Source organism: Aulonocara stuartgranti (assembly GCF_965226115.1).
Source record: "Aulonocara stuartgranti genome assembly, chromosome: 23".
Taxonomy (NCBI): domain Eukaryota; kingdom Metazoa; phylum Chordata; class Actinopteri; order Cichliformes; family Cichlidae; genus Aulonocara; species Aulonocara stuartgranti.
The window spans coordinates 22,425,240-22,451,472 of NC_138958.1; the positions used below are offsets into that span (position 1 = coordinate 22,425,240).

The window sequence follows — 26,233 nt, forward strand, 5'->3', positions numbered from 1 at the left end:
TACCAGACATTATTGTTATCTGTCTTGTCTTTTTAATTTCTTTTTAACCGTCTTTACTTAGATTTTTCATCAAACATGCAGCTGACTAAGGATAAAATCAGTCACCTCTTTGCTGTCCATCAGGCACATGCTCTTCTTTCACCTCTTTGGGCTTCAGGGAAGATCACATTTCACATGTTAATCCATCTTAATCACAAATAACCAACAAAAACCAAAGATGCCCGATATTCAACTTAGTGCTACTTATTTACACAACTCTGGGTCTCTTCTACTGGTTTCTCTGTCGAGGACAACAGTGTGTCATTCTCCTCCTCGTCTTCCTCCAACTCGTCATCATCATCAACCTTATCATCTTCCTCCTCTCCTTCTTCTTCCTCTTGACCTTGTTCCTCGCCTTTGGTCCATGTCTCAGCAAACCCTTTTGTCAAGTCCTGCAAAAACAGGAGCATTAAGGACATAAAAAATATTTAGTCATAAGCAGTTTTAAGCCTCAGCCACATAGGCCTAGAGATTTGTCTGTGATTCTCTCACAACTTCTGGTTGCTACGGAAAAGTCAGTATGTGCTACCATGAAAACACCCTTGTCATTGTTTTAGCTGCTAGCAGATCACCTGCAGATTGCAAGGAAGACACTAAAGAAGACATTAATTGGTCACTCACCAACTATTTGATGAGTGGTAGTGAAACTGTCAAGTGTGTGACACAAACCAGAAATGCAGACCATTCACCTTCAAAGGAAAAAAGTTGTGCTTTACCATGGCAACGGTCTCGCTATCTGGTTTATGTAATACTTTTTTTTTTTTTACAGTTTTACTATTGCTTTGGGACTGGTTTGCAAGTGTTTGCACACAACTTGGCATCTTCCCTGGAAATTACTGGTGATCACCATAACTCACAAGTGACAAAAGCAATCACAAGGTTTTTGATCCAACACTGCCAGCAACCTCTAGATACCACTCACCACCTAGTAGTGGAATTCACCTTTTTTCAGGACCTGTGGCTACAAATCCAGTCTCTAGGTCTGTGTGACTGAGGCCTTGCTTGGTTAATATTAGCAGATTCCAATAACAACAAGACAAAGGCATGAGTTTATTTAAGTTGAAGAAAAAAAAACTGCTTTCGATTTGCAATGAATGGAAAGCATTTTTTTCAGTTCTTGTCCTTTCCTTTGTTCTTTAAAATAAAGAACAAGTAAAGGACATGAAAAATATGCACTTTCTAGTTTGATGCTAATGTTTTTACTATACAGAATAAAATATAAGCTCTGCCAGCTGAATTAACTGACAAGCAAGGAATGATTGGAAAAGACTATAGTGATGCTAGAATTAGACGTATTACTCTACACTAAAACAGCATCATCACTAGACGAAACAGGTCAAACCTTATCTTATCCCGAACACACCAGACACTGAAACAGAGGAACAGATTTTCCTCACATCATCATTTTCTGAAATATGCTAGTCTGGCACCTTACTGACAAAGTGAGTTTGTGAGTTTGTCAGTGTCCACTGTGATATTTTTGACAGTTGAGGCTGAAAAAGGCAGATTTTCTTATAATTCAGTTAAATATTTGCATCATAAAGTCAAATGTTTCCTCTTCATTAGCTCAGCTCTTGGTCTCAGCTACCTCCCAAAGAAAAAAAAAATCTTCCTCTTCGGGGCTTGCAAAATCGCTAGCCCGACGTCCCGGAGCTACAGATATCTCTGGTCGGGCGACCAAAATCTATCTCAGCCTCGCCTGTCGGGTTATCATATAGCCCGATGGGCTTTTGTGCCCTGCAGAGTCATGACAGTTGTTTTTCAATTTTTGTCTATTTAATGATATACTGCTTGAATCCCCCCAAAATTTGAAAAAAGAATAAAGTAGTGAGAGATTAAATAAAATAAATTAAATATTCGATGTGTATTCAAAGTACTTGAGTGACTTTCTTCTAAACTAATTTTATTTATTTATTATCTTTCAAAGAATATACTATAAAACTCCCACTGACCCTGCTAATCAGGTATTATCTGCATACGTGATTGTCCTTAACCTAACTTGCATGTAATGAACATGGTGTCCCACAAAGAACCTGTTTATAACCACTACTATTTCCACCGAAAATCTTATAAAATGTGTTTCAGTAGAAAGACGTCCTTCAAAAAAATTAATTAATTTAAAAAAATGTTTGAGTGTTATTTAAAATAGATTTTAAATAACACTCAAACACAATATACTTAATAGTATATCGTAGTATCAATTAAGGTTCACGATACCATCCTATTTATCAGCTGTGTCAGCTGGAGAGCTGTGTAGTGCCTTAAAAACAAGAGAAAGAGAAAGAAAAAAGCCACATGATTCGCTGTAGTCTTTTCCAGGCATTATATGGCATTATATGGCCCTGACTTATCGAAGAATTAAGGAAGCGGAACCGGCTGTTCAAACCCCCACAAGGCTGCCCGCTGGGATTGGAACGATGGGAGAGGCGTGAGTTTCTCAAAATGGGCTCATTGAGTGCAGCACGGATAAGATCTTGGAGAGGCTACGGCTGCTGTGAATACTCAGGATAAGATCTCTGACTGCAGACTGGATACATCTCGGAAGGGCTAGCTTGGAATAACATCTCTGGGCGCAAATTGGATGACATCTCGGGGAGGCACACTGCCGCGAGTTCTCAGAATCGGCTCGTGGAGCACAAGAAATGACAACATCACAGAACGCAAGTATGACGAAGCTCGCGGCTCTCCAACAGGAGATTGAGAGACCAGTGTTGGACTGTAGAACTGCTTTGAAATTCATATGACCTGTTCGCACTAAAGTAAAAACCACCATCACTTCATGCGGATACCCCTTTGGTGCCAGCTGCGGTCTCAAGGCTGGAGCTGATTTTTTTCTCCTTATCTTTCCTCGTGTGGTGCATTTTCCATTGTTATACCTCTCTGACCTGTCTTCCCCATGTGATGTTTTGTGTAATGTATGTATGGTCGGAGGGTAAGATGGCGCCGCCATTGCGTGCAATAGGTCGGCAGCCTTATGAAATTTCCCCTTGTGGGACTAATAAAGGTATATCAAAATATAACAGGGCAAGACATACTGGATACAATAAATACAACAGTCTAATGGTTAACATTCATTGAATTTTGCCTTTTTTCCACTGAGATTGTTTTTTTGAGAGTTTTTTTTTTAATTTCTCAGAAGAAACTTACATTTACAAAAATGAAAGATTTTGGCATGCAATTACGTATGAGATGGAAGCAGAAGCAGATGTCAGCCTGGTCTAAATAACTAATACAATCTTGTTTAGTAGTGAATGTACACAAACAATTGTGACTATTAAGTATCATTAAGACCTACTTTAACAAATGTCCTATGTCATAATACATTAAAAAAAAAACACATTGTAATGCAACACAAATATTTATTACAAATACAAATTAATAGAAATAGCAACATAAATAATTCCAGATAAAATATTTAAATTTGAGCAAGACAAAGATTAAGGCTGAAGGTTTGAAGAATATTTGGGTACTCTATTAGTCATAATACTGGAAATTCAGAGAGTTCTGGTTGCAAGAGCCATGCATAACTGAGCAGAAGCAGAAGCAAAAAGAAAAGGCTTCCAAGGAAATATAAGTAAACCAAAAAGCATTTAAATCAATACTTAAGACAAACATGAGTAAGCATTGCTGTAAACCAAAAGCAAAAGGCTGGATGGAAATACAAAAGCAGCCCAAAACAACACAACGTTATGAGAGAAAGGGTTCAGAAAGCTATAAAGAAACACATTCATAATATATGAAATCAAAAAGATGGTGTGGTTAACATGTAAGAGGGAAAGGCACAGTACATGCAAATGTTCCAGCTGTTTCAGAATGAAAACATAAAATTCAGATAAACACAAAGAAGCTTGTGTATTCCAGAGGTGGAAAAAGGACAAACATTCTGTACTTAAGTACTGATTTAACTTCTTTACTGAAGTAAAAGTGAAAAAGTACTGGCTATGAATGTATTCAAAGTAAGAAAGTAAAAAGTACCTCTTTGAAGGACGTTTCTACTAGCGATTTTTGTGCAAAGCTAACTGAAGCTTGTGCTGTATTAATGTAATAATAAAATATTAATAAATGAGAATGCAAACTTTAGTTTAAATCTTAATTGAAAATGAGAAAATAAGCAGAGAAAAAGAAGGAAACAAAAATAGCTCTATTTTCTTTTGCTTCCATTGTACAAAATGACTTTGCCTCTAAGCAGAAAATGAGTACACTCAGGGGTGAAAGTGGGATTCAGTAGATAGTGAAACCCTAAAATAGGTTGCATTGGCTCTAGGGCTGCTCAATTAATCGAATTTTAATCACGATTACGATCTGGGCTTTCAACGATCATTAAAAATGACTGAGCCGATTATTAGCCCCTCCCTCGTGCTTTACTCTCGCGCTGCTCCGTGTGGCAAATCGAGCGCACGTCTCTGCATTTCGAACACGTGTCACAACAATTAAGAGCAGCGGTCCCCAACCTTTTTTGCGCCACGGGCCGGTTTATGCCCAGCAATATTTTCACAGACCGGCCTTTAAGGTGTCGCGGATAAATACAACAAAATAAAACTAGTACTGGTACCAAAAAAAAGAAGATTTATTCATAACACATGTGAAAAGACCAAGGAAAACCGAGTAAACGATAAAAACAATAACAAAATAACGCTGAAAACCGATAAAAACCTTGAAAACTATACATTTCACACCTGAGCCTCAACTCTCTCATACCAAACGACTCACGGACCGGTACCGGTCCGAGGCCCGGGGGTTGGGGACCGCTGATTAAGAGGACCCGAGGGAAGCTCGGAAAGCTAAGCAGAAGTTATTTGGAGAGGAGAGTGACTGCCGTTGGTTGAAAAGAGAGGTAAAAAAAAACTTCAGTGGTGTGGAAACATTATGGGTTCGCGGAGTCAGAACTCATTTTTCATTTATTTTTTATATTGCAAACATTTGCACTGTTATCAGTATTTGCACACTATTTTATATTATTTTTTGACAATCTTTAAAGTCATTATTCAATACATTGTTATTGTTAAATAAATATCGTCAAATAATCGAGATCTTAATTTCAGTGAAAATAATCGTGATTATCATTTTTGCCATAATCGAGCAGCCCTAATTGGCTCAGTGTGGGGAAAAGAATCACAATTTCTATTGTGGGCTCCAGTATATTTTCTGAGTGTACAGGCTGTGATCAACTGATCTGGGCTACTGCTCTGAGGTTTACTGCTCTCTGTGGAGAACTGAATTCAACAAATGTAAGAAGATATTTTATGAGTTGCCCTGCTGTTCTCTGCTGTCAGCACTGTTTATGCTGTCTCTATACTAAACAATATAGAGGTGGAATTCAGTGAATGAATCTAAACTTCATCAACTTAACTTCAAATTCATAACATCACCTTACTGAACGCTAACCAGCTTATCCTGCACTAGATTATTTTAATGCAACCTTTAACTAACACAGATAATCTAGCTTAGTTTGCTTTGCAGCATGCTTCACAATATGAAAAAAAATTATCAAATACCACTGAGCAGTCCGTACTTATAAATATAACCTCCTGTCTTCCTTATCTATTTCCATCATTTAGTGAAGTTAGCTCTTTCTTTTCTCTCCCTGTGAAATACAGTGTCTGGACCTTTGGCTAACAACACACTGTGACAAACTGTAGACACAAACAGTTTGTGTTTGCTGATGTTTACTGGTAGAAATGCTGCATTTGAAATTACCCCTCCTTTATAGCACTACCTAGATGCAGAAATAATGCAACCACAACTCATGGACACCTGCACTCGTCCTGGTGTTGCTCCAAATAAACCACAGGCCCGAACTTAAACCCCTCACTATGGCGCATGCTCTGGTGATTACAAATTGGATTTCCTCTCATGTGTTATTGTTTAGCCTCAAATCGGTTTGATGTTTGAAGGCGCACAGTGACGTTCTGAAAATGTAAGGAATAGAAAGTACAGATATTTGTTTAAAAATGTAGGGAGTAAAGATAAAAAGTTATCTGAAAAAACAACAACAACTTGATTCAAGTACAGATACCTGAAAATTCTACTTAAGTAGTTTTGGCAAACACAAAAGATAGATGATAAACACATGGAAATTTGTGTAGAACATGAAAGCTCAGATAGTCTCCAGGTGCAAAAAGAGAAAGAATAATATCTTACTAGGAAAAAATAAGGTCAATAAAAAATTAAATACTGAAAAACAAAAATAATTATGTGAAATCCACATCTGTTGTGCTTTTGCATTTAAGTACTGCCTGCAAGGCAATTTTAACCAAGACATTGAATCCTTATTTCACCAGCATTAGCATGGATACTTGATCTTTTAAGCTACCTGCCTTCTATTGTTCAGTCACATCCACACTGCTTGTCGTGCATTTCGAAAGGGTCAATATTACATGCTAATTCACTAATGTAAACTATGTGATATTGACTTTAAATGTCTAATGTTTCATACATCTACAAAGATCTATTACTGGACATTTTAAAAATATAACTGGCTTAACTGTCTGGCTAATCCACTTTGTCTTCCCTTCTCTTACATAAATGTATTTTAGTGATTTTCTTTGCAGATGACAAAACTTTATATAAAAATATACAATTTATTCTCCTGACATTGTTTTGGTTATGTTAATTAATTAACTGAGTAATCTCATACAAAGTAGTTTTAACTATTTATACAGAAAAAGTAATGTGACCTGTATCAAGCTTTTCTAGTATGGCCATTTTTATAACAATATTTATTTATTTTTTTTACTTTTCAGACTTTGATCGTGTCCATTTCCTGTTATTCAATAAATCAATAAATCAATAATATTGATATAAGGGCCCTTATTATTTCAGATTGAGGTATTGAGGTAAAACATCATCCCAGAACTCCTCTGACTCACCTGCCGCCTGACCTTTGACCCCTAACCTTAGTTTGCTTCTAGTTGCTGATTTAGCACTTTGTCTTTTCACTTCAGCAGACCTTTTCTTTTTGACAACCTTCTCCTCTTCTTCTTCTTCATCTTCCTTCTCTTCCTCGTCTTCTTCTTCCTCACTCTGGTCCTCCTCATCTTCCGCTTCAGCCTCCTTTTCCTCACTTTCTTCCTCCTCTTCTCCTTCTTCTTCCTCCTCCTCATCCTCTGTCTCTTCCTCCTTTTCCTCACTTTCTTCCTCTTCTTTTTCTTCTGCCTCCTCTTCATCCTCTGTCTCTTCCTCCTTCTCCTCACTTTGTTCATCCTCTTCTTTTTCTTCTTCCTCCTCCTCATCCTCTGTCTCTTCCTCCTTTTCCTCACTTTGTTCCTCCGCCTCCTCTTCTTCCTCAATTTCACTGTTTTCCTCTTCACTACTCTCTTCTACTTCTTCAGCACTACTTTTTTCTTCCTCCTCTTTTTCATCTTCTCCTTCTTCGGTCTCCCTCTCTTCCTCACTTTCTTCTCTCTCTGAAGACCTCACAGACTCACTTTCAACCTCATCTTCTTCACCCTCACTCTCCAAACTCCCTTCTTCTTCCTCGTCCCCTTCTTCCAAGTCACTTTCAGTATCTCCACGTTTGCTCTCTGTTTCGTGACTTGACCCTTCCTCACTTTCCTCTTCCTCCGACTCCTCTTCTTCTACATCACCTCCGTTTCTGTCTTTCTCTTCAGTCTCTGTTTTGCTTTCACTTTCTGTTACTCCACTCTTTTCCTCCTCCTCTTCTTCATCTTCTACCACAACATTGCTCTCATCCTCCTCCTCATCTACATCGCTGTCTGACTTCTCTCCAGAGTGAAGAGTGTCACTCTCTTTTTCATCCTCAGTGTTCTCTGCCACTTTCTTAATAATGTGACTAACATCCTCCTCTTCCTCGCTTACTTTTGCATCTGTCTGCCCTTCTTCCTCTTCACCCTCTTCGTCATTATCCTCCTCTTCCTCTTTGATTGCGGCAGAGTCCATCTGCTGTTCACTTTGATCTGAGATTGTCCTCATTTCAGGACTTTCAGGTGCGGGTATGATGTTGATGCTGACAGCAGATCTGTGGCTAAAATTGGCAGCGTAAGATTCAGATTCCTCACTCAGTGATTTAGTCACACCCTCTTTAAGTACAGCACAACTGTTCTCAGAAAGGGATGTGGAGCTTAATCGTCTTCCAGCTTGGATCAAAGCTGCTCCTGCAGCGAGTGAAGCAGCTCCAACAAGCAGGCTGAGATCTGTTGACTTTTCCTGAACCTCTGACCCTTTTTTGATTTGAGCTTCTTTCATGTTTTTTTCATTCTTGTTTTTCTTAGACAAATCTGTTTTCTTCTCTTTAGATTTGGGGATTTTTTTCACCTCAGAAACCTGCTGAGAGCCCACTATGCTCTCTTCATCCAAAGTGTCACTCAGGTGAAAGCTTGCTGAGTCTGTATGACTGAGTTTACCTGGTGAACTGATTCCTGTGGGTTTGCTTTTAACCCTCACAGGCTTAGACTTCACTTTCTCAACTTTAGCAGATTTAGAGTTGAAATCTAAACTTTTCTTCATAGTTTCTGGACTTTGTTTTGAGTCTGCTGCCAGCTTCCTGTGAACCCCTATCACCTGGCTTTTACTGTGAACTTGCATTTGTTGCTCTTTGGATGCTGCCTTATTTATGTCCCTGACGCTTGTAGGTTTGTTTTTACTGGGCCTCTCCTGCAACTCCTCTACAGCCAAGATCAGATTCACCTTGTTCTGGTTGCTTTTCTGATGTCTCTGGGGGCTCTGCGGGCCCTGAGTACGAGTGCTACGACTCCTCAGGAGTTCAGTGGGTAACGCCCGGAGGGGAGAGGCAGCCTCACTCTTACAAGACAGCGAAGTGGAAGAGAAACTGCTCTGCTTTGAGAGCTTTCTCTGCTTTCTTTGACTCTGTTCTTTTATAGCCTTACCATTCTTACCCTTCCTCTATCCTCGGTGCAAGAAAGCAAGAAAAGGATGGAAAAAAGAGGCATGCATTAGAGAGGAAGAGACATGCAGAAACATCAAAGGACATAGCACACAAAGTAAGAGTTTGAGTTACCTTTTGAACTGGAGACAGCGTGAGGGTTTTATCACTGGGGTCTATCTTCATCACATGAGTCTGTCAGGAAGGAGCAGAGATGAAATCAGCAGCAAAATGTTATATTTGTCTTTTTTTCTGAGCAACATTTAAGATGATGTCATTGATCTCTTACCATGTTGAGGAAGTCTCTGGTTTCTCCAAGACCTCTCACGCTGTCAGTGTCTGTCAGACTTTCCACAACACTGTCTGTCTCCCCACCTGCCAGCTCTGAAAACAGGACAGCATTATCTTCAGCAGCAGCTTTCCAGATACAGGTAATATCACATAGTGACAAAGATGAACAAATACGTAAGATGTTTTTAAAAAAAAATCAAGATTTTGAGAATCTGACCTCTTTATTTACAGATTTCAAATCTGCAGAAAACCCTGAGATCAAGAGAAACTCATTTAACTTTCAGGGAAAGGGCATGAACGACATGAACACCAATTGTCAAATGTCAAAAATACAGAGCTCACATTCTCATTTTTCCCAACTTCATCTTAGTGCTTCCAGGTCTTAGAAACATATACCGTACAGGTGTCTGTTTTCATAAAAATGAATAAGGGATCTTGAGGAAGCCAAAGGGATAGGATTTATCAGAGATGTGACTCAAGGAGACAAAAAAAAAAGACAACAACCTCCCCAAAGTCTAACAAAAATGCAAATAATATTGTCCAAAACTTTGATGTAACAGAAAGAGGATGAGGCAATGGCGGTGCAGATGAAGTAGGTACCCTGGTGGGTCGACTCCTCGTTCCTGTGCTGGTAAGTGCCATTGAGCACCTTTCCGTGGATCACCTCAGGCGGAGCCAGTCGTGGTGGTATGGTCTGGCTGGAGGCTGTCAGTGGCGGGAGGAGGTTACCTGGTGTCATGGCAGGCAGCGTGCGGAACATGGTGCCAAACTGGTCTGGAGATCGCTCCTGAATCAGAGGGTTTAGCCAATGAGCGATATTAACCCATGAACTTCTTTAGAAACGAACTGTTATCTGCAGATAAACTATAAAAAGTGTCACGTTCATTGTCCTCATACCCACCCTCTCCCTCCTGCGAACCCGGGCTGAGAGGCTCCTCTGCAGCGTAGATGAGTCAACTGTGTTACCCAGCAGTTCCACATATGGTTTCTCCAGGAAATTTTCCGTCACATCGTCATCCTCCAGCGTGACCTCACCGGTTCCCCGGGCCCTCGGCCGAGCCAGCACCACCATGTGACATCCGCCGCACATCGCCTGGACACGTCAGCAACCAAATTAAAGTATTTGCATGCATGAAAGTCACCCAGAAATGCACAAAAATAGAAAATATATATGATTATAAATAAATAAATGTTTTTAAAATATAAAATGAATTTTATATTTTTATATATGTATGTATTTAGGATTTTTGTAATTAAAAAAATAATAACACATTTTAAAAATTGACACAAAACTGACACAAATATACATAATTTTTTAAATTATGTATTTAAAGAGTATAAAAGGTAAAAAAAAAAGACAAATGGAATGGTTATTATATTGCACTTTCTACTCTGAGCACTCAAAGTGCTTTACAAAAAAATAAAAAAATTTTAAAAGGTAAAACTCATTTAAAATTTTATATATTTTATGTTATATATGCAATTATGAATAAAAATTGAAAAACGAACATAATTTTTTTTAATGTAAAAAGTGAAGACAAAAAATTAAAAAGATATAAGAAATGCGACAATAAAATTACATTGCCTTTAAACTTATGAAGTATCTCCAAGCCTAATTAAATAATTCCTATACATTATTTTAAGTTCTACTGCATGAACAAATGTAAACCTGTCTGTATGAAACACTTACTCCCTGAACATTATACTTCAGGAATCGCAGGCACAGCGTTGGTTTAAACTGGTTAGTGAAGTTTTCTTCCCCCAGACCAAGTTTTCCATGTCTGCCATCTCCAAACGTGTATAGCAACCCGTCTTCTAAAAAAAAAAAAAAAAAGATTAAAATTTCTGACATCAGATCCGTGAAGAACCTCTTCTGTTCAACTCTGTTGTCAATGAGAAGCTCGGCATTAATGAACCGAGCTGAGATTTACCTGTAATGACAGCGGTGTGGTTTTCTCCACAGGCCACCTGACAGGCTCGTCCCTTCTTGAAGTGCTCAACCAAACGCGGCACCCGGGACTCAAAGATGAATGTCCCATGGCCGAGCTGTCCGAACTGACCGAGGCCGAACGTGTACACACTTCCCTCTGAAAGAAACCAACACAATCAGAGGCGTTTGCAGCATGCTGCAGTATTTTATTCCCCTGTTTGAGAGCATTCTGTAACTTTTTAGTAAGATTGAAGGAAGGGGGAAACCAACTGAGAATATTATTCTCAGTTAGTTATTTAAAGGAAATAAATAAATAACATGTCTTATTTGCTGTCATCAGACATTTACCTGCGAGTGCCACTGTATGTCCACCCCCACAGGCCACCTGCGTCACTGGCTCCTTGATGCTCTTCACCAGCTGAGGCACTCGGTGCCCTGGAAGCTGGTGGGTGCCCAAACCCAGTTTTCCGCTGTCCCGCTCGCCAAATGTGTACAGAGCGCCATCCACTTGGAAAACAAAAATAGGAAATACTCAGAGCTATCCACTGGTTTTAGGTCCAGAACGAATAGGGGAAACAAAATTCTGGTTAAACTTAAAAAAACTTTTTAAAAAAGTGTCACTTGATTTTAAAATATGTTAAATTCTATAATAATATTTATATGCAAAAATCAAAACACCTAAATTTAAATGAACAATGGAGTTTTGATTTTTTAAATTATAAAATAATATGGTGAATGAAAATCTATGGAAATAAGATACTTTTGCCAATTAACTTGCATTAACAAAAACCTTTTATTGTTCTGATTTTTACATTAGTATAAATACACACGTGTGAGAATTATTCTTTTATATTTTAGCCACTGTCACCCATGTTCCTTATGCTATCTGTAACCATGTGCGATTTGCAGGCTCACTGCAAAGTGATGAATGGTTATTTGGGACCTATCTCTACTCACCTGTCACTAAAGCTGAATGGTAGTACCCGCAGGAGACCCAGCTGATTGGTCGGCCTACACTGACTTCCTGGGGTGATGACACCTGACTCTCCTTACCCAAACCAATCTGACCCTCTGTGTTATCACCCCACATAAAGAGTTTACCACTCGCTGGAAAAGAAATAAATAAAGAGATTACGTTTATTTTGGGAACACATTTATCTGTTAACGACACTTTGTTCTCTCTTCTACACTTCAGTTTTAAACTTGCAACATTTTCTAAAACATAAGGAATCTTTTTACTTCAATTTTGTTAACCAAATTTTTCATTTGATAACAGAATAACTATAATTTAATTACAAATGAATTTCATGAAATTATCTTTTTTTTTTTTTTAGATGCTGCAGAAAATACAGAATATACAGATGAAATTCAAATTTAAACAAAATACAAAAAATATAAAAACATGAATGTTTAAAAAAATAATTTTAAATCAATAATGTTTTTAGATATTTTTTTACTTTAAATCTAATTTATGAGCAAAGTCTAAAAAATAAAATCGAACATCCAGTAGTACAATATGTATGATATATGTATATATTTAATTTTAATTTCATTTAATCTTCAATATATATTTATATAATTAAATTCCAAGGTAAAAAAAACATACATTAAAAATTTTAATGTTTTTAATCTCATTACACTAACAAAAAATAGCAAAAATATAATTTACAATTAAATAAAGTAAGATAAAATACATATACAATGAATAAAACAATACAAAAACTGCATATCTTAGTGTAGATGTAGGCACAATTATGAAATATACATCAAAAATGATCAAAAACCTTAAAATGAAAATTAACTAACATTTAATTTACATTTATTATATGACTTCCCTTAATGTTTACTGGCAGTTAAGCTCTGATTAGCTGTGATCAGAGCTAACAGCTGAATTACAGTGTTGTGTGGATCTTACCGGTGAGAGCTGCTGAGGTGTTCGAACCCGCAGCAAGCATCTTGATTGGTCCTTGTGAATCAAAAAAATCAAGTCTCTTGAAGGAAGTCCTCTCATCACAGTCTCCAAGCCCCAGCTGACCCTCGCTGTTCCCACCTGAGGCATACACCTTCCCTTGGGCTACAGACACACATCAACACAAGCGTGTTTAATATTCATCAGCACTTGAAAGAAAACAGCTGTGAACACTAAACACTGACCTGTGCAGATAAGCGTGTGGTTTCTCCCGCAAGCCACCAGTTGAACTTTCTCAGACTTCAGGGCTGAAACATCACAAAGAAATTTAAAACTATGGGAACGGTAATCTGGAGAGCGCAGCTTACCTCATCATCTTTTGATAACTTTAGAAAAGATTCATGAAGAAAAACAAAGTGTTCTCAGTACAATTCAATGCAAAATACAATAATTCCAAACTGTTATAAAATTTATTAAAGACTTGTGGTCATTTTTAATATTATATAGAACTTTTCCAACATAGACATTGCATAAATTTTGAGGCCCAGCTCCCTCCATCTACTAATGACCAAAAAACTAAAATCACCAGAAAATAGAATTAATCAGACTTGAGTTTAATTTCTAGGATTATTTATTACATTTAGATTTTCTGTATTGAACAACTATTTCCAGTAAGAATGATCCTTTCTTTTTAAAGTAATTTTCAGATTAAATTCACACTTAAACAAACCTCATACAGGACACATCCTTTTCTCTGTATCTGAGGAGTGGCACTTACTGTTTCTCAGCTAATGTCCCTCCAGATTTAAGCAGATTATTAGCCCTCTAGACTGAGATTATATTTACAACAAAGTCACACTTTATTTGAAGGCTTTGTCTCCTCCTCTTCAGGGACTCCCTCCTCACTGCCTGTTTAAACTGGCTGAAAGCAGCTTTCAGTGGCACTACTCATCCTCTATAACTTTTTTTTTAGAACTGAAACAGTGAGAAGGTGCCATAAAGACCAACCTTTGACACAGGTGGGTTTGTTGACAGTCACTTTGGAGCCAAGGCCGAGCTGGCCCCAGTTGTTGCTACCAAACAGGAAGAGCTTCCCATTTTCTGTGAAGACACAGAGAAAATCTCCTGAAAGGGACTCTGTGATGTTTCAGCAGGATTCATTTTAAAGTGACACGGGGCTGGATTCAGTTACAGTCACAAAACAAAATAATAAAAAAAGATAAGAGAAAAAAGCTGAAAATCTAATTTGGATAATAAAGAAAGCTTTTCCTCAAATTAAGTAATTGTACGTAATTGTAAAAATCCCCTCCAAAAGATAACCATGAAATTAAACTAAAATTTAAATTGAAGAAATGTATTGAAATTTTGACTTACTTGACTGATACAATATATATTTTTTGTAAACATGTAGATACAAACAAAAGTAAAGAGTAAAAATAATTTTGTATTTTAAAAATGACAGTAGGTTAATATTGTAAAGCACAACATTAAAAAATAATCCAAATCTTAAAATGGAGGTTAATGTATTTATCTTTTTTTTTTTTTTTAATAAATCTAATTTTTGTACATCTAAACAAAACCGAGAAAACATATCAGTTCTGATATGTTAGAGCAGACATATTTTAAGAGGACAGCGCAAGTGAAACTAAATCAAAACAGTATTTCCAGCTTTCACGTTTGTCAGCAGTGTACAAACACGTAAATGAGTATTACCTGGAACATAGGAGGGGCTCTCACCTGTTATTAAGGCGGTGTGCTCATCGCCGCACGCTATTCTGAGTGGGATGTCATTTTTAAGCCAAAATTTACTTGGAATGTTGTCAGCGAACTTGCTCTTTCCAAAAGTGAAAACTGCCCCCGATTCTGTAAGAAGAGACCAAAAAAACCAATCACCAACTTGGATTAATTTTCAAGTTTAACCACACCAAATGTGATGTTTCAGCCCTTTATATAAAAGATGGATGGATGGAGCCACCTTGATGTCAGTCTAGTGTTAGTGAAACCTCAAGCTGAGTAATTTTTTTTTCCCATCCAGACGTAATTTGCTGTGGAACGATCTGACTGTGACACCAAAGGACACAGCGTGCTCATATGATTTCAACTTGTCAGTCAAAATTAAGGTCCTAACTTGCTTCATCCTCCTTTCTGATTCTGATAATGACCATAATTTACCAAATTAAGTAAGCATTGGAGCTCAGAGAATTCATCAGAAGTGTTTACTGAGGTAAGAAATCAAGGGAGGAGCAGGTTCATTTTCTCATAGACTCCTTTATAAGGAAGCTTTGATTTATAACTACAAGCATTACCGCCTAGATGGCCATTAAAAAGAAAGGAGGTTTGATGCACTCTACGTCTTGACTTCAATTTTCAGATCCTGAACATTGAGGCTTGTGTCCTCCACTAAAAAACAGAAACTGCTTTTGCTATGCATAATTCAAATTTTGAGGTTAGTATTTGAAAATTTTTAATTAATGACTCAAAATTGTGTTTTTCATACCTGACTCGAAATTTCAAGTTATTAAGCTAACATTTTGAGACAATCTTCTCATTTCAGTTCTCTTCTCATAGTAACTTACAGTATATATTTTTGTTTACGTGGTTTATGGCTATGTGCATACTTGTTGCTTGCATCTTGGATATTTTAAAGTTTTGCATAATCCCAACAAATAAACCAAAACTAAGACACTAAACTAACTCAAAATGTTTATTTAGTAGTTTTTACCATTTAACTAGCATCATTTTGGTTACATTTTTTTCACATTAATTAAAAATTAGCCAAAGAGTCAAGTTAACCCAATGTGAAGTCTTCAAATGTCTTGTCTTCTCAAACAAGAAGTCTACGCCAAAATATGTATTCAGGAATAACATATTTTTCCACTTGGAAAAGATCTAGTCTGCATAAAAAAGAAGAGGAGGAAAACGTTCAAATTTGAGTGCTGCAGATCTGAATACTTGGCATTATTTGTTACTGAAAAAAAATGACATAAACGTTTTTAAAGGGTTACAGATTTTGTAAAAATGTTCTTTGGATGGGGTCATTTATTACTTACTTACTTTATTCCTTCATCAAAGAAAACAGAGTAAAAGAAACACAATAATACAAAAAGGGGGGAGAAAACAAAATGTATTTTGTATCAAAATATAAAAAATTATGCATTGTTTGCTATTGCTTTATTGCTTTAGTGTTATTATAGACACGGATATGCATAAGAAGCACTTTCATGAAATTAAAACAATCTCTGTCAGTGCGCCCCAGGGCAGCTGTGGCTACAATGTAGCTTACCATTACCAGTGTGTGAATGTGTGTGTGAATGGGTGAATGACTGAATGTAGTGTGAAGCGCTTTGGGGTCCTTAGGGACTAGAAAAGCGCTATACAAATGCAGGCCATTTACCATTTACCATAGTAAGACCGTTTTTATTTTTACCTCTCCTTTTACTGTTTGAGCGTAAATGCAACTGACTACAAAAAAAAACCACCTTTGACATGTGGTAGAGTTGAACATTGGCATCGACAATAAAATATGAAAATATCAGGACAGGGGAAAAAAGATACTTGATAATTAATCACTATCAAAGTGATTCAAAGTGAGGAATGATGAGGAAAAAATTCATAAAAACTATTTGACCTTAATAGCTAAAGCACTCGTGTAGAGTAAAACAGAATAACGGGAGGAGAAATGCAATATCATGAGGTTAACTTTCCGTTAGCCTGAAGCTAGCCGAAGGTGAACATTACAGTTAAAGAATATTTTACAATACAAACGGTTCTCTGAGAGCCAGAAGAGGCGACAATGACTGATATTTACCCGGAATGTCATCTTCAGCTTCGCCTGCCATCTCTGCGGTACTTTAATCCGCTTTGATCCGCGCCTGTGGGCGTGTTGGTACCCTTCTGTTATTTTCGACTCGAACAACCCGGAAGTAAACAAAACTTCTCCTAGGCTACGAAGGAACACACGTGACTCTTAAAGAAACAGAGCCATTTCATGTGTCTCATTATTTATAGCAGGGGTCTCAAATAGGGTTGCCAACTCCCTGAAAAATAAATAAGGGACACCTCGTGGCCAGGACCGGGCGACCCAGTTGTCTTCACCCTTCCCAGTGTGGTGAATTTTCTAGCTCTTTTTTTGTGTGTGAAATTATTTTTTTAACCATTTGACTTGAAGTTGATTTAAGTAGATGCATATTCTATTCTTTGTGATATCAACACATGTGAAACAAATGATCATTTAGCTATTTATTTTTAGCTCAAAATGACAACATTAACACAGTAAAACAGGTCTCTTTCTTAAACAGAAGCCTGTCATGCTTAACTTTTGAGAATATAAGTAAATCTTTCTTTAAAAGAACTCTGTCCTGCTTAACTTAAAATAATAGAAAACAATAGAAAGAAAAATATTCTTGTAACAGTGCCAAGCTGGTCAAGAAGGCTCACCAGCGCCTCTTCTTCTTGAGGACTCTGAGGAAGAACCACCTGTCCTCAGACATCCTGGTGAACTTCTATCGCTGCACCATCGAGAGCATCCTGACCAACTGTATAACAGTCTGGTACGGGAACTGCTCTGCCTCGGACCGGAAGGCGTTGCAGAGGGTCGTGAAAACTGCCCAGCGCATCGCCGGAGCACCACTTCCTGCCATAAAAGACATCTACAGGAAGCGGTGTCTGAAAAGGGCTGGGAAAATCATCAAAGACCCCAGTCACCCATCACATGGACTCTTCACCCTCCTGCCCTCTGGGAGGCGCCACAGGAGCCTCCGGACTAAGACCACCAGGTACCGGAACAGCTTCTTCCCCACAGCTGTCAGACTCCTGAACTCTGCCTCCTGACATCTGACCCACGTTAAACTCATGGACTGAACTTACACACACCCACAATGGACAACTGTACCCTCAAACACACAATAATAACATGGACTGAACCACCACTCACAACCACTAGCACTTTATATAGCCTCTGTAGAAACTATCTACACCCTCACTTATCTTAACTGCACTACTGTATAGCTCTGTGTAAATAATCATTCTGTACATTCGATAATCTTTAATCCTACAACTGTTTACAACTTGCATAGTTCCCATTTCTGTATAGCTGTATATCTCAGATTTCTGTAAAGTTATTTATTTCATATTCTGTATAGTTTTTCATATTTATATCCTGTTCATAGCCTGTACATACTTATAGTTATAGAATATTCACAACATACTTCATACCGTGTACATTATAACATACCATAATAGACCCATTTCTGTAATATACTCACATATCTATATTATTACTAATATATATTGTAATATATCTATATCACTAAAGCACTTCTGGATGGATGCAAACTGCATTTCGTTGCCCTGTACCTGTGCATGTGCAATGACAATAAAGTTGAATTCTATTCTATTCTATTTAGTGCATTTAGTACAATTGGCTTCAGTTGAGGTATTATTTCAGCTTTTCTAATGCTAATCAGCTGCTCCTGTTTGTAAACCCACTTGTTCCCATGATTACGCATCATAACTCATCATCATTATTCACCTATGTATTACTTTTATGTATTAGTCATCTATTTGTTGTAATCATCTATCCTTGCAGTTGTTTATTACACAAAATAAATTATATTATCACACTTCTGGCCACATAGCGCTGATATTCACTGCACATGCCCATATTAACTTTTTCCAGCCAGGTGTTTTCCTTTTCCCATTCTTCCCTTTCTCTGAGGGAAACAAACATTGCTGCTCTAATGCTGGGCTTACACTGTGCGGTTTTAGGCCCATTTTGAGCCGATTTTTGAGTGATCGGACCGATTTTGGCCTTCATCGTGCGTCATGTAGTATACGTTGGGTAACGAGAAGTGATTAACACCTCACGACCAGTTCCCGATCATCAATCGCTCGTGAGGGTGTCACCGCAGCTGCTCGCGCGCAAACACGTAAACGTCGGTGAAAAAGACGGAGCAGCACGGCAGTGCAGCGTGTGATCTGGACACAAGCGATGGAGGCACAACTTGTAGAACTTTGGAAAGCTCATCCGAGCCTTTTCGATGTGGCCTCACAAAATTATCACGACCACAACAACCGTGAAAATAGTTGGATTTACACTGCTGCTTAATCACAGCTGCCTGATCAATGTTTTTCATTAGCAATTTAGCAAAGTTGATGGTGGTGGTGTGTCTGTGTGAGTGAAAGACAGAGAGAGAGAGCGACAGATTTTCTGTTATAACCTTCATTTTATGGCGGGGGTAACTACTTTGGCACAACAGCGGCACAGTGTGAGCACTCAGGTCGCATCAGAGCATCGGGCGGTACAGTGTGAGAGTACATCGTGACCTATGAACTTCTAACCCCTGTGAGTCAATCGTGCAGTTTGAGCAGGAGCTGAATAACGTGACTGAAAAAATCACACAGTGTCTGCCCAGCTTTAGGTGTACTGTCGTCCGAGACTTGCACCGCAGTGTCGGCGTTTGTTTCCCTGTTGGCCATGCTTCTTGTTGTGGTCACCTGTTGTCTTCCGGTATTTTCTCCGAAAGCGACCTTTCCTCGACCAATGAGATGAGCGGTAATCTGAATTGTCATACTCGAATTGTCATAAGTGTGCTGTCAGCTCATTGGTCACAAAGCAGGAGAGGGGCTGGGAATTATGTTTTCAAACAAGGCGTTAATTCCATAAACATTTATAGACTACTTTTGGTTCTCACTGTATTACGGGACAAAGTGCGTCCCTTATTAGCTCAATACGGGACGTGTACTTTTGTTTCGAAATACGGGACGATTCCGTATTTTAAGGGACGGTTGGCAACCCTAGTCTCAAACTTACATGAGCAAGTAGTAAAGCAAGTAGCAAGTAGTAAAAAACTACGGTGGCCCCTATAGACAAAGCATGTACAAACTCCAAAACACTTACAAACTCTATAACACTTACAAAATTCAAAACATATGCAAAAACCAAAACACAACGGAAGTGCTCCAGGACGCTAGGGGCAGTATTGAGCTCGATTTGCAAAATAAACGGCAAGTTTGTTGCAAACTCATGGGCTGTATGGGACGGTCTAGGTTCCGTCGTGCTGCCCAGGTTGCCTAGTAACCATTGATACTAACCGCTGGAAACGTGTCATGCAACTTTGTTTGACAGAAATGAAGGAGAAGATATTTTGTTCATTTGTTTGTTTGTTTCTTGATTTGATAAGTATCTGAGGCTGAGACCACAGGACTGTAAAACATGATTTTTGGCCTTCATTTCTGTACTGAACGGTCATTTTAAGATTAGCTAGTAAATAACAATTAGCTAATTTTGTTCATGAGACTAAGGTAATATCATTTTGGTAATGTAAATATAATATGGCCAATATTATAGTTACAACTGCCTACAACTGCAAAGCTCTCCAGCGAGTAGTGCGGTGCTCTGAACGGATAATTGGAGGTGAGCTTCCCTCCCTCCAAGACATCTACAGGAAGCGGTGCCTGAGGAAAGCGGGGAGGATCATCAAGGACTCCAGTCACCCCAGCCATAAACTGTTCAGACTACTTCCATCAGGAAGGAGGTTCTGCAGCATCCGGTCCCGTACCAGCAGACTGAGAGACAGCTTCTTCCACCAGGCCATCAGACTGCTGAACACGTCATAGACACCTCACCTTCACTACTGGAACTTCAACATTATGCACTCCATACTGTACAGTAATGCCACTGTTTTGCACATGTCTGAACTCTGTATATTTTTATATATTTATTTATTGTTTACTCTATTTAATTTGTAAAATATGTGTACACACACACACACACACACACACACATAGAAAAATATTTAGTATACACATTCAGAAATGCATATACTATTATATATTGTACATATTGTAACGATGGTTAAGTGTTACTGGACAGTGACATGTTGGTTTTCTCTGCACACTGTTGTTGTTCCTTTAAGATTCATGTTTGGTTGGGCTGCAGGAAGTAGTGAGGGTGGTGTACAGGAAGGGGTGGGGGGACCTGGTTGTTCTGTGTGTGTGCCAGGCTGAAGAGAGGTGTAGTTCGAGAGCGCTTCCCCCTGAGTTAACAACCCGCTGGCTTATGTGCCGAATAAACGGACAAACTGAGACCCCAACCGTCTGGTTCTTGTGAACGTTACATTGGTGTCAGAAGTGAAGAAAGAAAAAAGAACCCCAGAACGCCCGAGACCCTGTTGCCGGCGACGCTTGCCGTTACGTGACGAGGATGTTGCCGGGCAGGATTAAGAAGGAGACGGAGGAGAGGGAGGTTCGTCCGCGCTCGCCCGCCCATGGAGTGAGGGAAACGGCACTGCGGCTGTCTGCCGAGGCTGGATTTTCTCCAGGTTTGACTAGGCTCGGGAACTGTTCGCACAGCGGCCGCGATTCCGGCGGGAAGGAGTCGACCTCGCTTGGCGCGCCGTCACGTGATGTAAACAAACATGGCGGCGCCCAGCAAGCTGCAGCGAATATAAAAACGCCTAAGTTCAGCGGCAAGACGCCATGGGAAGTGTTTATCGCACAGTTCGAGCTGTTAGCTGTTGCATCTGGCTGGTCTGAGGAACATAAAGCTCTCCAATTGGCTTTGTGCCTGTGTGAGGATGCAGCTGCATGCCTGCTGCTGCTGACCGAGGAGCAGAGGGGAGATTATAATGCTCTGGTCGGAGCACTTCAGAGCTGCTGGGGATGTGGACAAGTCGGACACCTCATCAGGCAGTGCCCCAAGCTTGCAGCGGTTCAGGGAAACGCCCACGGGCCCGTGTAGGCGGGAGTACACGGGCCTGGGAGAACGACATCCCCACACCACCGCCACCTCCACCCGGTGCGGCCATCACTGTGGGCTGGACCCAGGTTGGCGGCTTTTGCCATGTTCCAGTGACGATTGCGGGGGTGTCCTGTACGGCCCTGCTGGACACGGGATCCAATGCAACGCTGGTCCGACCCGATATTGTCCCAACCGGAGCTGCTGTACAACCGACTAACGTGCAACTTAAGACTGTGACCGGTGATCTGGCCCCAATGAGAGGGAAGGGAGTGTTCCAGTTCAAGGTGGGGGACCTCGGTGTGTCTTATGCTGCCTGGGTGGCTGACGTGCAGGACGCCTGCATCCTTGGGCTGGATTTTTTACGAGCCATTGGTGGTGTACTGGACTTAGGCAAAGGCCTCCTCGTACTCCCTGATGGGAAGAAGGTGCCGCTTATTCCTCCCCCGGTCTGCACAGCATCTGCCGCGGCGTCCACCTCCACCGCAGAGACCCCTGCAGACCCGCCAGCAGAACAGCGAGCGGAGGAGGAGGAGGAGGAGAGGCTCTCAGCAGTGAGGAGTATCTGGTCAAAGAACTGTGAGGGGCTGACTCCACAGCAGCAAGAGAGTCTATGGCAGGTACTAAAAGAGTTTAGTGACATTTTTGCCCTGAAAGAAAGTGATGTTGGCTTGACACACTTGGTAGAGCCCAGCCTATTAAAGTGCGCCCCCGCCGCCTGCCCCTGGCTCATCAGGAGGCTGCAGACAGGGAGCTGTGTGAAATGATGAAGGCGGGCATCATAGAACCATCTGATAGCCCGTGGGCCTCCGCGGTGGTGATGGTGCCTAAGAAAAAAAGTCCTAGGATGCGTTTCTGTGTGGACTACAGACCACTCAACAAAGTGACGAAGAAAGACTCTTACCCCCTTCCCAGGATTGATGAGTCCCTCGACTTAGTAGCCGGGTCCTCCTGGTTTTCCACCCTGGACCTGCGGAGTGGCTACTGGCAGGTGCCACTGTCCCCGGAATCCAGACCGAAGACAGCCTTCTGCACTAACAGGGGACTATGGCAGTTCAAAGTCCTGAGTTTTGGCCTTTGCAACGCTCGTGCGACCTTCGAGAGGCTCGTGGACAGTGTGCTGGCTGGCGTCCCACGGCAACGGTGTCTGGTTTACCTGGATGATCTTCTAGTGCACGGGAGCTCCTTTGATGCTGCCCTGGATGCCCTGAGACAAGTGTTGGAGAGGGTGGCGGCTGCAGGCCTGAAGCTGCATCCCGACAAGTGCCACTTCATGAGGAGGGAGGTGGAGTTTCTGGGCCACAAGCTGGGTCGTGAGGGCATCAGCACTTTGGAGGAAAAAATTCACACCATTACCGAGTGGCCCACACCAGCAGACCAGAAACAGCTCAAAAGCTTCCTAGGACTGGCGTCTTATTACAGGAGGTTTGTGAAGGGCTTTTCCTCCATAGCCGCACCACTCTTCCACCTGCTGCAGAAGGACCGTGACTTCATCTGGACCCAGGACTGTCAGCAGGCGTTCGACACCCTCCGCAGATCGCTGACAGAGTCCCCAGTCCTTGCCCCCCCTGACCCCGCCCTGCCTTTTGTCCTGGACACTGACGCAAGTAATGTGGGGCTGGGAGCGGTGTTGTCGCAGGTTGGACCGGAAGGGGAGAAGGTGGTGGCGTACTTCAGCCGGGTCCTGAACAGGAGCGAGCGGCGCTACTGTGTCACACGACGAGAGCTGTTGGCTGTGGTGGCGGGGGTGAGACACTTTAAATACTACCTGTGCGGCACAGCATTTGTTGTCAGAACTGATCATGCTGCCCTTCAGTGGCTGATGTCTTTCAGGGAGCCAGAGGGACAGGTGGCTCGCTGGCTGGAGGAGCTCCAAGCCTTCAATTTCACCGTGGAGCACAGAGCAGGGACGCACCATTCTAACGCAGACGCCCTCTCTCGCCGCCCATGTGCTGCAGCTGGCTGCCGTTACTGTGAGAAGCGAGAGGAAATAGAGCGGGAACTCACGACAATAGACGGAGCAGCACAGCTCGCCTGCAGGGTTCTTCTGGTGGTGGATGCAGCGGAGTGGAGGGCACGGCAGGAACAAGACACAGACCTGCTGCCGGTCCTGCAGTGGCTGGAGAAGGGGGAGCAACCCCTTTGGGATGAGGTCACTGGGTTTTCCATCTGTACCAGGGGGCTGTGGGCCAAGTTTGCAGCTCTCAGGCTGAAGGAGGGGGTGTTGGAGCGTGCCTGGAAGGATCCTGCCACGGGGGAGGAGAGGTGGCAGGTTGTGGTGCCAAGGTCGCTGAGGTCAGCTGTGCTGGGAGCCTGCCATGGGAGCACTGGCTCTGGCCACTTTGGGGTCTCCAAGACTCTTCGCCGCCTCCGCCAGGGCTATTACTGGGGTCAACAGCGGAGGGATGTGGAGGACTTTTGCCGCAGCTGTGATGCATGTTCCTCACACAAAGGGCCACAAGACCAGTCCTGGGCTCAGCTTCAGCAGCAACCAGCAGGAGCTCCAATGGAGCGAGTAGCTGTGGACGTCATAGGCCCATTTCCTCGCACAGACAGAGGAAACCGCTATGTTCTTGTGGCCATGGACTATTTTACCAAGTGGCCGGAAGCATACGCCATCCCAGATCAGGAGGCTGAGACTGTCGCTGATGTATTAGTGGAGGGGATGTTCAGCCGCTTTGGGACAGCAGAGACCCTCCACAGTGACCAGGGGCGTAACTTTGAGTCCAAGGTATTTGCTGCCATGTGTGAACGCCTTGGGATTAAGAAGACCCGCACCACCCCACTTCACCCCCAAAGCGATGGGCTGGTGGAAAGGTTTAACAGGACGCTGGCCCAGCAGCTAGCCATCCTTACCTCAGAACACCAACGGGACTGGGATTACCATCTTCCCCTTACCCTCATGGCCTACAGGTCGGCAGTGCAGGACTCCACCCAATGTACGCCTGCCCTGCTCATGTTAGGGAGAGAGCTGAGAACTCCTGCAGAGTTGGCTTTTGGGAAACCCCCGGACGCGCCAGAGGCACCACCGGGCCGGGACTACGCAAGGAAGCTGCAGGACCGGCTGGATTCTGCACATTCCTACGCCCGAGAGCAGCTGGCGAAGGCAGGCCTGCGCCAAAAGAGGAATTACGACATCACCACTAAAGGGAGGCACTTCCGTGCTGGGGAGCTGGTGTGGGTCTACAGCCCAAAGAGGAAGAAGGGACGGTGTCCTAAACTGGATAGCAGCTGGGTGGGGCCTTGCAGCGTCCTAGAGCGAGCGGGGGAGGTTGTTTACAGGGTGCAGTTGCCTCCTAGGGGGAGGATAGTAGCGCTGCACAGAGACCGGATGGCCCCCTACAGAGGACAGTCCCTCCCCTCCTTTCCAGAGGGACGTGTACAGAGCGTCCATGACCCTGCTCAGAGGGGCCCCCGACCGGGGCTGCGTTCCCCCCCCTCGGACTCTTCACCCCAAAGCCCCGAAGCTCCGCGTCCTCCTCAGGGGCTCAGGAGGTCAAGGAGGGAACGTAGGCTACCGCCCCGCCTCAGAGTCTGTGTCGTTCCCTCGGGGACGAGGAACTTATTGCTGGGGGGGCAGTGTAACGATGGTTAAGTGTTACTGGACAGTGACATGTTGGTTTTCTCTGCACACTGTTGTTGTTCCTTTAAGATTCATGTTTGGTTGGGCTGCAGGAAGTAGTGAGGGTGGTGTACAGGAAGGGGTGGGGGGACCTGGTTGTTCTGTGTGTGTGCCAGGCTGAAGAGAGGTGTAGTTCGAGAGCGCTTCCCCCTGAGTTAACAACCCGCTGGCTTATGTGCCGAATAAACGGACAAACTGAGACCCCAACCGTCTGGTTCTTGTGAACGTTACAATATATTTATTAGTTTAAGATGTGGCCATTCATGTATTTTGCTTGTTTACATTATTGTATTTTGCACAACTCTGTTGCTTGTGAAGCTCGCACACAAGAATTTCACTCACATGTACTGTACCAATGTACCTGCACATGTGATGTGACAATAAAAGTGATTTGATTTGATTTGATTTATATTAATCATTATTAGCTATTACAGCAGTGAACATGAACTGTGTCAAATACTGAGCTTCAGTACAGATTCAAGTCGCAGTTATTTATATGTCTTATCACCTTAAATCTTCACTCAAAGACAAGTATCTTTGACAGTGCATATATAGTAGGGGTGCAACGATATTCGTATCGATATTGAACCGTTCGATACAGTGCTTTCGGTTCGGTACGCATATGTATCGAACAATACAACATTTGTAATTTATTTTATCAACTTTCCTTCTGACGATGCTGTCTGTGTTGAGCGCTCAGTGAATCTGCGTTCGGCTACTCTGCCTAGGCTGCACTGTCGAGCGCAGATCCACTGAGCGCTCAACACAGACAGCATCGTCAGAAGGAAGAGCGCAGGGCAAGCTAGCGAGACAGAAGTTAAGCTCTCCTTGCAACAGGCAAATTGAACCTCATTCAGATCTGG

At 41.8% G+C, this 26,233-nt stretch overlaps 1 protein-coding gene across 4 annotated transcripts; it reads right to left on the minus strand.

Moving 5' to 3' along the window:
- Positions 1–303: 303 nt before the first annotated feature.
- rpgrb (retinitis pigmentosa GTPase regulator b) lies at positions 304–16,926 on the minus strand. 4 transcript variants are annotated; one of them, XM_082525016.1, is made up of 15 exons: positions 16,820–16,926; positions 14,749–14,874; positions 14,020–14,112; positions 13,257–13,319; positions 13,018–13,176; positions 12,060–12,209; positions 11,451–11,609; positions 11,104–11,259; positions 10,863–10,987; positions 10,074–10,265; positions 9,773–9,959; positions 9,171–9,265; positions 9,017–9,076; positions 6,909–8,901; positions 304–431 (listed from the first exon to the last, which is right to left on the minus strand). In XM_082525016.1, the coding sequence occupies exons 1-15, from the start codon at positions 16,848–16,850 to the stop codon at positions 409–411; spliced, it is 3,612 nt and encodes a 1,203-aa protein (XP_082381142.1). In that variant the 5' UTR covers positions 16,851–16,926; the 3' UTR covers positions 304–408. The 4 variants fall into 4 exon arrangements, with proteins under 4 accessions (XP_082381142.1, XP_082381141.1, XP_082381140.1 ...); XM_082525015.1 differs by lacking the exon at positions 304–431 and adding an exon at positions 3,379–5,948; XM_082525014.1 differs by lacking the exon at positions 304–431 and having other exon boundaries at positions 3,379–8,901; positions 10,863–10,984.
- Positions 16,927–26,233: the final 9,307 nt, after the last annotated feature.